The sequence below is a fragment of the Alligator mississippiensis genome, chromosome 12 (assembly GCF_030867095.1).
Source record: "Alligator mississippiensis isolate rAllMis1 chromosome 12, rAllMis1, whole genome shotgun sequence".
NCBI lineage: Eukaryota > Metazoa > Chordata > Crocodylia > Alligatoridae > Alligator > Alligator mississippiensis.
The window spans coordinates 22,232,278-22,246,855 of record NC_081835.1 but is presented as its reverse complement, the minus strand read 5'-3'; the positions used below and the strand labels follow the sequence as shown (position 1 = coordinate 22,246,855).

The 14,578-nt window shown below is 40.6% G+C and overlaps 1 protein-coding gene across 5 annotated transcripts in view; it reads right to left on the bottom strand.

Annotated features, from left to right (window-relative positions):
- Window positions 1-14,578, bottom strand: part of ERC2 (ELKS/RAB6-interacting/CAST family member 2) — a 1,022,300-nt gene that overhangs the window by 714,302 nt on the left and 293,420 nt on the right. For all 5 annotated transcript variants that reach the window (XR_009455862.1, XM_059715377.1, XM_059715380.1 and 2 more), the window contains exons 5-6: window positions 11,492-11,647; window positions 1,876-2,043 (exon numbers count right to left, since the gene is read on the bottom strand). Coding sequence is in view for 4 of the 5 variants with exons in the window: in XM_059715377.1 (XP_059571360.1) it covers window positions 1,876-2,043; window positions 11,492-11,647 (324 nt within the window). In the remaining variant the exon portion in view is untranslated. The remainder of the gene's footprint in view (window positions 1-1,875; window positions 2,044-11,491; window positions 11,648-14,578) is intronic.

Here is a 14,578-nt window from a genome sequence, read left to right as displayed (position 1 = left end):
AACCCTGCCCAAAACATTTCAGAACACCCTACCACATTTACTCAAATATAAAATGACCCTGAATATAAGAAGACCCCTTAATAATTAGATTCTCTATATGGAAAACATAATTTTGGTATAATTTCCAGGCATAGAGTCTAATCATTGGAGGTGTGTCTTGAAACCCACACCTGAGCAGGGAAAATCAATCTGGGGGGCCAGGTAGTCCCTTTGCTGTCTACCCCTCGCAACTTCTTCCCCCTGCAGCACTCTCCCACCTTCCTTACTGTCAGACCCTGCTCTCCCTGAGCACATGAAAATGAAGAGCAAATTTGAAAAAAAACTACCTTGAAAAAAAATAGCAGTAACATTTGCAAACAGTACCCACAGACTTAGTTCATCCAGAACTGATATATTTTACCTTTTTTGAAACTGCAGCAAGTTTTAGCACAGGTACTCCATAAACAGACCCTTTAAGTACCACTTTGGCACTGGTTTATATAGAGTATAAACTATGCATATTAGTTGAAAACCAATAGACTCATGATTTATTATATAGATCACTGGCCCCAGAAGAGCCAATGGCATTTCAGGTCATGGTCAGTACTGCTCAGTATGTGTGTGTACTTCAGATAACCCCCACAAAGGGTCCATGTGCTAATTAGCCCCCACTCATGACTGAAACTTGGTGTTCTTGTCACGAGTCCTGGGATCCTTCAAAAATGTATATGCAGATGAAGCATAGGGCAACCTAGTCTGGCTTCATCTCATGGAGGGTGGGACCACACTAAGCATATATCTGCCAGGCTATGAGAGGGGGCAGAGGGATTCTGGGTGAACTGTTTGGGGCCCCGTTTGGTGATGTTTGCCAGGAATTTAAGGCTGGTAAAGAAATCATTGGAAATGAGAAAGAAAGGTGCAGCTCAGCTGCAGGAGTGAAGAGGAAGTCAAAATGTATGCAATGTAGTGGATTAACCATGATTTGAAAATGAGCCAGTGCTAAAGGGGTCTGTGCTCAATGGGTACTATGATATATCTTATTTGGGTAGGTTGCACTAACAGACCCTTGTGGTAGGTTCCCATCAGCCTGTTTGCCCAATATGGGCCAAGTACTTAACAGCCATGGTCAGTGCTGGCTAAATTAATCAACTTCATATTTGGTTTCCATTACTCATCACATTCTGCTTTTAGCAGCAGTTCAAAGATAGACCATATATTTAATGCAGTTTCCTTGTATATCAATGTAAGGTGAAGGGCTTTTCCCCCCAGGCTAATTGGGGGCAAAAACTCATATTGTATTTGAGTAAATAAAGTAGTAGATTTCACTGCGTGGATTTAAAATCTATAATATGAAGTACATGAATGAGCATTAGGTCTGAACAAACAGAATAAAGATTCAGCAAACTAGCTGAGGAAGACTTGAAATTAGGAGTGAAAATATTAATAAAAAATAAGAATTGCCATATATAATAATGCACCGAAGAAAAGGAAAATCTGAGGAACTGAGGCATACATTTGATGCTGTGAATTCTATACTTGGCTCTAATCCTGATACCCTAACATAGGCATGACTACAAATGAAGTGAGTAGAGCCCAGAACCTCAAAGCTATTTACTGCCTATTTCCCACTGAAATCAATGGGAATTAGGCACCTAAATACCTTTAAAAATTCATCCCTAGGTGCTTTTCAAGAACTACAGGATACATTTTGGCACACTCTAAAAAGGAAAATATGTTGAATGTATTAGCACATGGCACGGATTTAAGCTATTTCACTGTTTTTTAGCAAAGTGAACAAAGACTTGGATGTATCGTCTGCATATACATCATTTTAACCCTGACACACTCCATTAACTAAACATTTATATTGAATTGTATGATGCAAAAATACTTTACCTCTGTCTGAAGTATGGCAGCTCTCTGTTCTTTGGCAGTAAGCGACTCTTTAAGCACTTCAATGTGTTGCTTGCAATCTGAATTCTGATTGCTAAGGGTTTCAAGCTTAGTTTGTAAGGCAAGAAGTTCTGATTCTTTCTTTGAAAGTTCCTGTTTCAGTTGGTCAATCTGCAACAGCAAAGATATCGATTAAACCATTATTTTCATTTCTAACTTGTACTTAAATTCAGACATCATTGTGCAGTGAAGATGACAGTTACAGGGTCTAGGGCAGAATTAAAGTTCTGACTCTGAGCACCCATGATATCCTTTGGGTAATGGGATTTATGGGTACTGTACACCTCCAAGTATTTGGCATTAAAGAGTGTTTGGTGCTGCTTCTATTGTAGTGAATAGCTAAATAGATGAAAGTCTGGCACACAGCTCACAACAGACCCCAGTTCAGTTTTCCCAATGAAGTTTACCTAGGGTGAAAGGAGGTTAGGGAGACATAAACTACATACAGTATATGTAAAATGAAGCTTTCATGCAGGTGTAACCAAACATCTCACTCCCTTCCAGACTGATTCCCAGAATCTAATGGTGGATCAAGACATTGTTCCAATTGCAGCATAGCTTTTCTTCCATGATAAAGACATTAAGTCATATGCATGACTACGCTTGCATAGGGCAGGATGTCAGGAGAAGGAAAAAAGGCATAACAGCCGGTGCCACTCCTGCTGACCAGCTGGGAAAGCTCTCTGTGGTCAGCAGCACCAATGATGGAATTCAATGCCTCTACTAAGGAGTCATTCTCTAAGACCCCCCCAGGATCTCTCAGACAGCAGCAGTCTGGGGTGGTGGGGATATCCCCAGCACACACACACTTTCCACCACACATGAAGGGACGGGGGGACAGCCTGGGGTCTCCTGGGCAGCAGCAAGCATGGGCAGGGGTGGGAAAATCCCACCTCCTCTCCCCACCCCCACCATGCTCACTGCACATGTGGAGGGAAGTCAAGGGAATCCCAGGCTGTGGTCCACCAGGGCAGAGGTATCTCTGCTCACCTGCTCTTTGCTCACATTGTTGGTTGGAGGTGGGAGGGAATTTCTCCCATGCTGCATGCTGCTGGGTAGGGAGAATGAACCTGAGGCTCAGATCTGTGCTGGGGTAGGGGTTTCCTTATGTTCTTTTCCAGGGAAGTTTAAAGAGATGAAGCAATGCACCCTAGGACTAGATCAGCATTTCTCAACCCATGGGTCGCAACCCAAAAGTGGGTCACAAAAATTTATCAAAGGGTCATGAAGAAACTTTAAAAATGGATCAACAAACTTTAAAAATGGATTTTCCTTTAAAGGAGAAAAATGTAGGAAGCTGTGCCTTTTCCCTTGCAGGCTGGCAGAGTTCCTGCCTGCAAGGGGCTGCTTGGGACCCCCCATTACCCCCACACACAAACCCCTGCCCCACCCACTAGGGAGCTGGGGCCTGGGGGTAGGGGGCAGTGGGTTGGGAGTGAGGGGCACTGGGATGGGACTGGCCATTGATGTTTACAAATGGGACCTAGTACAAAAAAACTGGTTGAGAACCATAAGACTGGATGATATCACAAATATTCTTTGCAAACTTCTATGCTGCAACTCTGGTCATCAGATGACTTTAAGGGCTTTTATGTCATGGAACAGTTATGTCATGGGCAGTAACATCTCTCAAAGCTATTGTTTTGGACAGTCCTGCAGACTGAAGGAGAGAACACCTGATTTACATTAAGTTTTTCTTCACAACCTTCAGTTTTAAAAATTTGTATTTCATAAGAAAATTTAAATTGTATAAGGGTGAGCACTAGACTGCTAGAGGCACCCTTTCCATCTTCTAATTTCAGTCTAATCCCATAGGACATTTGGGATGAGGGAAATCAAGAGCTGGATAGAATGGTAGTCAAAAACATCCTTTTAAAAAAACCCAACAAGTTTGTCATGTTCAGCCATATCCTCAAGATTGATGCACTAAAATATTTCACAGATGTAACATTGCATCACAAGTTTGGTGGAAATATTTGTTTCTGATCACACGCTGTTTCTGTTTGACATATGAAAGTGATTTCTTTAAAATGAAATCCAAAAGGCAATTCTTCAGACTACAGACTCTACATATACACCTTAACACATATATACCCTTCTTCTTGCCACAAGTTTCAATATGTTTGTCTAGTTGGTTCGAGAATTTGGCTAGGCACCCTTTGCCTATCACATAAAAGCCTAACTGACGGAGAAAATGAAAGCAATCACCTTCATAGTCTGAATTTATCAAAAGAAAGAAAAATGATTACAATAAAAAGATGATGTCAGGAAAGTTAAAGTAAAAAATTAAAGCTGTGCTAAAGGCAAGCATTGCTTAAGAAAAACATTAAAGAGTTGAGCTTGAAGGAAAATCACCTTCTTCCTTTCTTCTTATTTACTTCCTTTGACAGAACATGTAAGCAGATATAGTAACAGAGACAAAAATGTATGCAAAATAAAGATGGGAAAGTCTGTCTGTGGGATATATAAGAGGAAAACTAGATCAGAGGCCAATCTGAATTACATCATATGCTTTCTATGAGACCCATGTGGACATCACGCACACCTAATCTCTACTGGAACCTCTTCCCAGTTTTGTACATGACACAACCAACACCCTGAGAAATAATCAGCCTTGGAAAATTACTTCATTTTCATCATAGGCATGTTCCTTGTGTCTCAGAAACTGTCTGCTCATTAGCATGCTGTTCTGGTTAGGAGATTTGCAAACTGTCAGGAGTTTAAGAAAATATGTTACAGTCCTCAAATGAAAAGGAAAAGACTTGAGTTACGATAACTGTGTCTTTCGAAAACTCTTTATTAAAAAAAGAAAGTCGAAAGATTGAGGTCTCTACCAAAGCAAGGCAAGAAAGGGAAACAGATAGGGAAACAAGTATGTCCAACACAGAAAGCGGCATCACATAATCATCTGAAGAAACAATTTTTACATAAGATTATTGTTAAAAGATTCTTGGGCAGCATTATTATCCTTAAAAAATAAGCACTTCTTTAAATAATTTTCTGTCTCCTAGCTGAAGTGTTTGCATATTCATTCCACTAAAGGTCAAACTGAATAGAAATAGTAGTCCTGCTCCAACAAGGACACGTGCGTCTCTGTCAATGTCAAAAAATAAAATATTGACCACAACCTTGCTATGCATTAGAAAGATTAAAATAAAGATAACCTGGATAAACCTGATGATATCCAAGGACCTCTAGGTTTGTCCCTCATCCTGACCTCCTCATTCTCTCATGTATCTCATGTGCAATTTGCCTGTCACCACCTCTTTACCATTGCCTAATATGCCCCGACATCAACTCTACCTTTGCTGAAATCCTAACCTTCATCCATGGCTCTGTCTTCCCTCAGTTTACACTATAACTCACTCTTCTGTCACCTCTATAAGGTCTAGCTTCTCAGATATTAGAACCTGCAAAAAGCTATTATCTTCCATCTTCTACATGCAGTTTTTGCCTCAGCACCAAAAAGCATGTACCTTTCTACTGAATGAGAAAGAGAGATGACCTCTGCCCTCCAGACTGTATGCATTATGTTTTAAAACATAATGCACCAGTTTTTCAGCTATGTTACTCCAAATAAGTCAATGGAACTATGCTGAATTATACCAGCTGAGGATAAGATCCCACAGGACAAGTGAAAATAATAGTGGTAGAATTAAGGTAAGGAACGTAACCTTATTTATGACCTAAACCCAACTCTATCTTTAATTCCTATTGTTTCCCAGCCAACGTTTTTTCAGAGCACAGATCAACAAAGCTTACTTTGTTTCTGGATCTCTCCATGGACTTGCTGTAGTTTCCTGAGCCCCCAGACTAACCTAACACTTACCTTTCCATCCGTATCACAACCCTGTCACTGGTAGTATAAAAATCTTCTCGTCAGCAGCCACTAGTAACTGTGACAGGCTTCCTTACAGTTCTCTTCCTCCTGCAGTTCCTATATTTCTTTTACTTGCAACTGCCTTGTAAGCTCATCTTAAACATAATTTACCTAAACATCTTAATTTTTTCTCAGTCCATGATTGGCCTTCTGCCTTAAAGTTTTAAGTTATTCACCATGCAGTGTCTCCACAGCATGACTTTCTGTAATTGATAGAAACTATTCTCCGAAACTGATTAATTATTTCTTGAAACAGATTTTAAATTAAGCTGTATTACGCTGTCACCAGAGTTTCATATTAGTTCCTAAAGCTAGTCTGACAGCATTAAAATGAGCTAATTACATTAATTCTAGAAGTCCAACCAGCCAATTTTTCTCATATGGTACCACTGAATAAAACCCTTTTTCTTAGCTAAAACATAACCCCACTAAGCAGAAAATTGTTCCATAAAGCAGAAATGATTTCAAGAACAAATATTGTCATCTCTATTTCTGTAGATACTTAAAGTAGGCATCTGAAAATGTTTGCCGCCACAGACATCAGAAATTATTTTTAATTTCTTTTTTGATTATCTCTTTATTTACTGAATGGTGGCATCTGCACTAAGTATTGTTAATGTTGGCCCATTACTAGAGACAACAAAAATAAGTCTGTTCTTGCAAGGGGAAATAACTTACAACTTCTTTTTCCTATCAGTTCCTACAATTTTTCTCCTCTTTGTCAAGTCAGTAACAAAGGACTATCAGATGATTGAGTTTAAAGGAGTATGTTTATTATAAATGTGTTACATTCTGCGTAACAGGAAAACATTTTGATGCATTCTGCTTTTCAAATGCAATAAAGGAATGTTCGCTGATGGCCTCTGTACAGCTGGTACACCTTCCATTTTTATTCAAATTAAGAAGGAACTAAACACAAAATATTAATTCTTTAAGTAAAATTATTTTAAAGAGCATTATGGCACCTACAGTTGCTAATCATGAAAAGAGTCTTGTTCTACTGTTTGGCATCAATCAGGAGTTATATTTATCAGAATTCCTTATCACTGATCTCGGGTTCAACAGATCGAGTATAATAAGATCTGCTTGCTGACAGCCATATAAATATATTTTCCACCTTGAAAGGTTCTGTGATGAATGGCAGATCTAGTATCTTTGCTGCAAATCTCAATTGTAAGAGGAAGGACAGGACTGGTGAAAGAAGTTGTACAGGATTTCATCAGAATGTGACACACTTATCAAAGCACTGATCAGAAGGTTGTGACAAAACAATGGTATGTATAGTAATCTTCCTCTCATTCATCTGCTCCTGAGATCACAGAAATATAGTGAACCTTTTCCTCTTCAAAATCATTAGAGCTTCCCTTTTGCATACTAGGCTTTGTACATTATTTGTACTTTAAAAGATTTTGTATATTTAATGACACATTTTAGAAGTTACTTTGGAGGTCACTAAAAACTACACATCTGCAGGTTAACCCCATTTAAAGATTTACTGTAGTCATAGTAACAGTAACTCCATTTAGGGAGCTTAAAAGAGAGTTTTGAGCACAAAAACGACAGAAATATAGCTGTTTTTAAAACATAACTTAAGCTTCTGAAAAGGCCTCAAGCTTCCCTTTCTCCCATGGGAAGAATCCAATCTAAAAGCAAAAATGTGCCAGGATGCCACAAGAAGCTGAAGTATGCTGTCATTTACCCAGGGTAGCCCACACTTTCTAAAACTAAGGTACTGTAGTAGTTTCCTTCTGAGGCTTCAGATCCTAATCATTTAGTACCATGTAATTATCTACACCCCCATTTTACACATGGGAAAACTCAGTCTTCAGTTGTAACTTATCTAAGGTCCTTGTTACACAGTAATTTGGGTGGTTCCTGGAGCTCTTAGCCCTTGGATTGTCCACACATTAACTCCTGAAATTAGATTTAAGCACATGTTAGGCATCTCAAAGTTACACCTCTCCAGGGCAGGATTATCCCTGATCCATGTTACCCAGCTTGCCTTACATGAAGGTGTAACTACTCTAGGTTACACCTTAGTGTAAACACCTTGCCTGCCCCCCACCATGCTGCCTAAACCAGACCCACTGCCCTGCTTCCTACCCTCCCCAGTATCCCAGACCCCCACTCACTGCTCCCTCCCTGATATTTACTTCCAGGGGAGCAGGCAGGAAAGTGTTAACTGGGCTCAACATAACTGGGCCAGGTACGGCCTACATAAGAGCAGCAGCCCAGCAGCAATGGCAATGGAGTGTAGGCAGGCAGGCTTTTTATCTTTTAGTCCTTCAGGCTCCTACTGACCTAATTGTATGACTGCTCCAAACTCAAACTTGCACAAAAGGCCTTGTTACATAATGCACTTTGAGCTGCTCAAATGTTGAGTGGTGTTAGTGCTAGCTTGAGTTTGGAGCAGTCACACCTTAAGGCTAAAACCTTTCTCTAACTGCCCCCCACTTGCACAGCTGTGATCTGCCTCCAGAGGGCTGGTGAGCTCCGGCCTGAGTAGGAGCTACAGCTGTGAGTTACATTTACAAGGCTGGTGAGCCAGGACAGGCTTCGATCCCTGCTCTAGCTGGGGGGGGGGAGGGGAGAGAGAAGAGATGGCTTGAGGGGGCAGGAACATGAAGCTGGGAGGCAAAGAGTTAATGGGATAGAGGTGGGTAATAAAATGGGAGGTGGCAAGAAAACACAGATGAGGGAAGGGTGGTGAAATGAAGAAAGTCACTACTGAAAGATAAAATAAAAAGAAGTAAAAAAATAATTTAAGAATAAATAAAGAGGAAGTACGTTGAAGAAGGTCTCATGTTTTAAGAAACTGGAATTGGGATTGGGGCATAGGGGGTGCTGGTTGTGCTTCTCACAGTAGCTGGAAGGAGGGAACAGTGAGGAAAAACACTTGCATTGGGAAGGAAGACCCAACTCATGGATAACCGATCTGGCCCCCTACCTTGTTCCCCTTCCCTCCCCTCTACACCGCACTCCAGGACCTGTCCGTGCTTTGTGACCTGGCCAGCTGACATGCTCTGCAGGCTATCTGCATGGGGTTGCACCCCTGGGGATGGGGAGATCACACTCCTGGGGGCAAGAAGATGAGTTGGCTTGGTGCCAAAACCACCTCCTGGCCAGTACAGTTCAGGGGCTGGAAGTTTGTCCATACAGAACAGGGGGATGGGGGAGAGGACACTGCATTCTGGGATGCTGGAGGACTACAGTTTGGGTGGCTCATCTGTGGGGAGTGGCCACACACATTAATGGAACATGAGCTGGGTAACACAAATCAGAGATAAACCTGCCCTAGAGTACTGTAACTTTAAGCAGCCTGAAGTATGCTTGAAATTAGTTTCAACTGTAAATGTGTGGACAATCCAGGGGTTAAGAGATCTAGAAGCTGCCTAAAATTAACATGTAGCAACACTGATCAACATTTGTGCAGCTCATAGTGTAACATGTAAGAAGGCCCTAAAAGATACTATAATCTAGTAACTTATTGAGAAATCTGGAGATCAAGGAACCTTGAATTTTAATTCTGCTGACAATGTCAATTTGGTGACCTTAAACATATCACATAATCATTATGACCCTTAGCTTATCAACTTACAAAATAAGGATGATGGTGTTTACCTACTTCATAAGGCTGTCGCATACCTGAACTGAACATGTTATATAAGTGCAAAGTACTGTTAATATATCAGTGATGTAAGTAGCCATAAAGAGAGCCTGTAGGCTTGCCTACTCGTGTTCTCATTCCTCCAGCCATACAGGTTCTAAGAAAGTAGCAGCAGCAACATTTCCTTGGGCAGTAATTTTCCAAGTCCATATATACAAATTTCAATATAAAAATAGCTTTTCTAATTTTTAATTCAGCTAACAACAATTAGTCCCACAGAATTTCACAAAAATTAAATTTTGAGTAGGAAGGATTAAAATAGAAATCAAGCAAACTAAAAATGCATGTCAAGCTTTCCAATGATCACAATTATTATAGAATTTTTACCTACATGTACTCTAGCATTATGATAGTCTCCTCTTCCTCGCAGAAGGCCAAATGGCTGGCCTTTCTCTTCAGCATCCCTAATGCTACTGCCATTGCATGTTCCTTCGCATATTAAGGGATCTTATAATAAAATGTTTTCCTCCTTGTGCCCCCAAAAGTGATCCCTATATATGTCTAATTCACCCGTCCTCAATTATCTGTCCCCCAGTTTTTCCACTTTAAAACATTTGGCTGACCTACCCCTATATTACAGAAAGCCTTTTTATACCTTGCTGCTGTAGAAATACAAGGAAAAAATCAGAACGGGTACGCTGGATATTACCAAGAATAGACTGCAGCTTTTAAAAACGACTTTAAAATGTTCAAACAGTTTACAAAAAAATTAAAAATCAGAAAACTAATCTTAAAATAACAACCCCCCCAACTAAGTTTGGCATGTACAAATATAAATTAAATGACGTAAAAAGTAAGCTGGGATGACAACTTCATTCTGATACATTTTAAAATTAAGAAACGGTATTGTCCAGTGAGTCTAATAGCTTGACATAGGACTGTATTCTTAACTTTGTGACTAAACTTGCTGTATGATCCTGGCCAATTCATCTGACCGCTTTATCTACCACCCTTTAAAATATTTGAGATCCTCAGCTGAAAAGCAATGTCAGTGCAAACCACAAAAAGAAAAGTTTTTTAAAAATACTGCATTAGTGTACAAGTCACAGTGGAAATGACAGCTTGCAGGGGTACTAACCAGAGGCATAACTAGCAGTTTTGGTACCCTGGGCAGAGATGTTGTTGCGTGCTGGAGAGAGGGACCAGACATGCCAAGGATGCTGCTGGTATCTCCTCTAAATTGACACTTGGGGCACATAGTCCTTTTCCCCAGCCCTAGTTATGTTATTGGTGCCAGTCATAATGGTAAGGTCTTGAGAAACTTAAGTTACAAATTGTCCTGAAAATACCATGGGTCAGAATGGAAAACCATTTAGCATTCTTTAGGCACCTGTACATGTACATGAGGCTGCTCCAATGCACTGTAATTACAATGCATCGGAGCAGACTCGATTAATTGAGACTCATGTCACGTGTATCAGCGCATCCCACGCTGAAAAATGGTGGCAGGGTGCTTTAAATAAAAGCTCATCCAACGAGCTTTAGTTAAAGCACCCCCGCCACCATTTTTCAGTGTAGACACACTGATACACGTGACGCTCCAAGTGCTTGAATTAGAGCAGCTTTCGGAGTCACTCTAAATAAACTACCTCCCCCTCCCCTGCCTCTGGGAGTACATCTATAAATGCTCTTTGCACGCTAAAAAAAAGAATACACTGAGTCACAGAGGACAGAAAGAAAGAAAATAAAAAGACAAACTATGAAATAGGGTAGACTAACTCATAGGAGAACAGAGTTGAAAACATTAAAAAATGTTGTCTATTAATCAATTTATGTTTGCTGAAGACATGTAGTGAATTTGACTCCTCCCTACCTTTCCCGACTCAGTACTTAAAATGCCTTTATTTATAAAAAAAAAAAAGAAATGTCCTGAAGCACATCCTTTCAATATCGCTTGTTATAGTTTTACTTATAACAAACTTTCAGAGAATTACTTAAGTTGAAAAGAGGCCAATTAAAACTGCTGTTCACATTATTTTAATGCCACTAAACTATTTATTATTTGACAGTACCTTATTTTTCATGAACTTCGAGTGACTCTTGTAAACCTCTATTTGTTTGATCTCTTCCTCACGGTCCTCTGTGTTCAGAACTCCATTTGTCTTTAACATCTGTATTTCATCTTCGAGATCCCTTATATTGCGCTCAAGTGAAGCTATTTTTGTGTCCTAGGTTTAAAAGAGACAGAAAGAAAGGAAGTATTTATAGTCACATGAAACTTTGACATTAAAATGCAATCTAAGCACCACACTGCTTATAGAAGAACAACTTTACAATACAAGAAGCTGGAATAAATTCTGCTCTCCTTTACACCAGTGTAAACAAAGAATAATTCCTTTGACAGAGCTTAAAGGTAATGCAGAAACTGGACTTTCAACCCTAAAGGAAAGGCAGCATAATATTTCATGCTATGTCAGCATCCATAAAAAAAACATGCATTCTGATGCCAGTGCATATTCTGGGCAAAAGAGCTCCCATAAGACACATATAGGACTGAAAGAGAATAGAGGATGTTGCTGGGACCAGACATACATGGAAAGTGTCTATCTTGTTGTTTTCAGCAAGAACAGTCAATTTTTCATGTCCATTTCTTCACTAGGGCTAAGTACAGGCATTCAAAAAGCCCCTGGTGAAAGTGCTCATACACTGTACTTAAGGTGATATAAATTAGAGCAGGAATGAACCAAACAGACATTCGCCATTTGGTTGGGAGGGGTGGGGGGGGAGAGGGACTCAATATCTGCCTGCACTGGCCAAGGCAAGCAGATAGGACGCTCCGGAATGCCTCGTAGGAGGCTGCTGAAACCAACTCTGCCCTCTACCTTGCCAGCTGGCGACTATCAGCAGAGGCTGGGGGGAAAGCGGGGGACAGGGACTGGGGTCCCCCACAGCTTGCTGGCTGGGTTCTCTGGGTGGGGGAAGCTGAGCCGGGTCCACATGGCAGGGGGTTCCCCTCCTCACTTCACCCCAGCTTCTTGACAGCTGCAGACAGCAGTTCCAGCATGGGCCTACCCTGCCAGCTTTTCACTGTGCTGGGAACTGGGGGCCAGGGAGGGGAAACTGAGTTTCTCTGTTGCATGGATCCAGCCTGGCCCCACCAAGACTTGAGCCCACAAGTTGGTAGGAATCCACAGGGATAAGAGGCTCCACCCCCCATCCCTCCCACCCATCTGGGGAGAAAAAGGTTCTGTCTCCTCTCTGTGACAGCTCAGGGGTGGGATGAGGCCAAGTGGGGCTGAGCTGGTGCTTGCCCAGAGCAGATGAGCACTGGCCAAGGCTAGTGAGCCACCCCTTGGATGGCAGCAGAATGCGACCTACATAGTATGATAGATGTGGTACAGATATTCAAAAAAAGAGCCCTAAAGTGCTTTAATTTAATAACACATCCATCAAAAGTTAACTCAGAGTGGGATCTGCCATTTTTAAAGCACTTTAAGTGCCATGAACATCTGTTCTGTTATGGCTTTAAAGCACTTCCTGTGCACTTAATGCACATCAAGTATAATGTCTGTACCCAGCCTAAATCATCCATGTACCCAAAGTCAGGGTTTAGCATTTTTTTATCCTAAACTCTCAAAGAACATTACAAACTGTTTCTAACTAGCATAAAACTGAAATGCCATTTCATATATGTGGGTCATCACTACAAACTTATGCCAACACAGCACTAAGAAAATCCTGTGATTCACCTCTCATTTTCATGTTGTTGTCTGTCTGAAAGAAGAAAAAAAAATCTACCTACTAAGAGATCATTACAACTCAGAGTACCCTTCTTATACCATTTTCATTCAGAACAATTCTTGACTCATTAATAAATCTGTCTCTGGAAATATTTTCAAACAGTACTTGGGGAATAAAATTATGATGAACCAGGCGAGGAGATTAAGTCCAAAAATACAATGTCACTACAACGTATCAGAAATGAAAGATGGAGTGAAATTCTGGCTATACAGCAGTCAATGGAAAATACCTGGTGACTGTAACAGGACAGGATTTTACCTTAAACATTTAGCTAAAACAATATCTCACTGAACATTTATCCAAGATTTAAAATAACCTTGATTCTCTGAGACTAAATACCATTTTGTTTCTGCTTTTTTATCATTATTTTTAATTTTCACTTGACTATCCAACTTTTTTAGCCAGAAGCAGAAGCCCCGACATAGGTTTCAGGGTCTTTTGAGAGTTCTAGTAATGATTACATCTAGACAGTCTGGAGATATTAATAGATGTTATTCATATTCTATTTTCAGAATATAGCTAGGACGTTTTTGTCAAAGTAGGCATAACCCTGTGCCCAATATGTGGGTGGAGGGGACAGAACAGGGCACCAGGGCTGGCTCCCAGGGAGCCCACACCATGGGGCTTCTGCCACCCAAACTGATGCTGCTACAACAGCAGCAGCAACAGCATCCTCCCCTCCTCCCCCTCTTGTATTAGCTGCCTTCAGTATGCAGAGATCCTGGTAAGACTTCCCCTACCCTCCCCACTTCTGCAGTGGTCTGCATACCCTCCTCACTGCCCCAGATGTTCAATGAGATCACTGCCCCTCTGTTAAGGATGTCTACCACGCATCTATCAGGAAGCCTCCATTTTTTAAATCAGCATCCCCTGTATCTTTAAGGTGAATTATACTTGACCTCTACTTCTAGGCAATCTTATTGCGTTTTAATCTGAAATGATCACTTAGTCGATTTCATTGGGGTTAAAAAATTTCACTGATGCCATTTTATAGACATATAAAGGTTGGTTTACTATGCAGACTGGCTGTATATGCAGAGATGCAAAGAAAAGCAAAGGGTTTTATTTAGCAGTTACAACTGTGAGAATATTAAAAGAAAAATAGGAGAGTAGGAGGGCATGTAAGTGAAACGTTTATAGCAAAGCATTTTATGTATCTATAAACCTAAAAGTGTCAAGAGCAGATGCACAAGGGGGTGAGCAATTTGGTTAGAATCATGTGTTTCTGAGCAATTCTGGAAAAACAAACAGCATACTCAGATATGCAGGTTTACAGTATGAATGTCCAGCTACTGGTGTGTTGTTTTGTTTTTTAACTAACCAACTATTGAGAATAATAAACTTGTCTCTTCTGATGC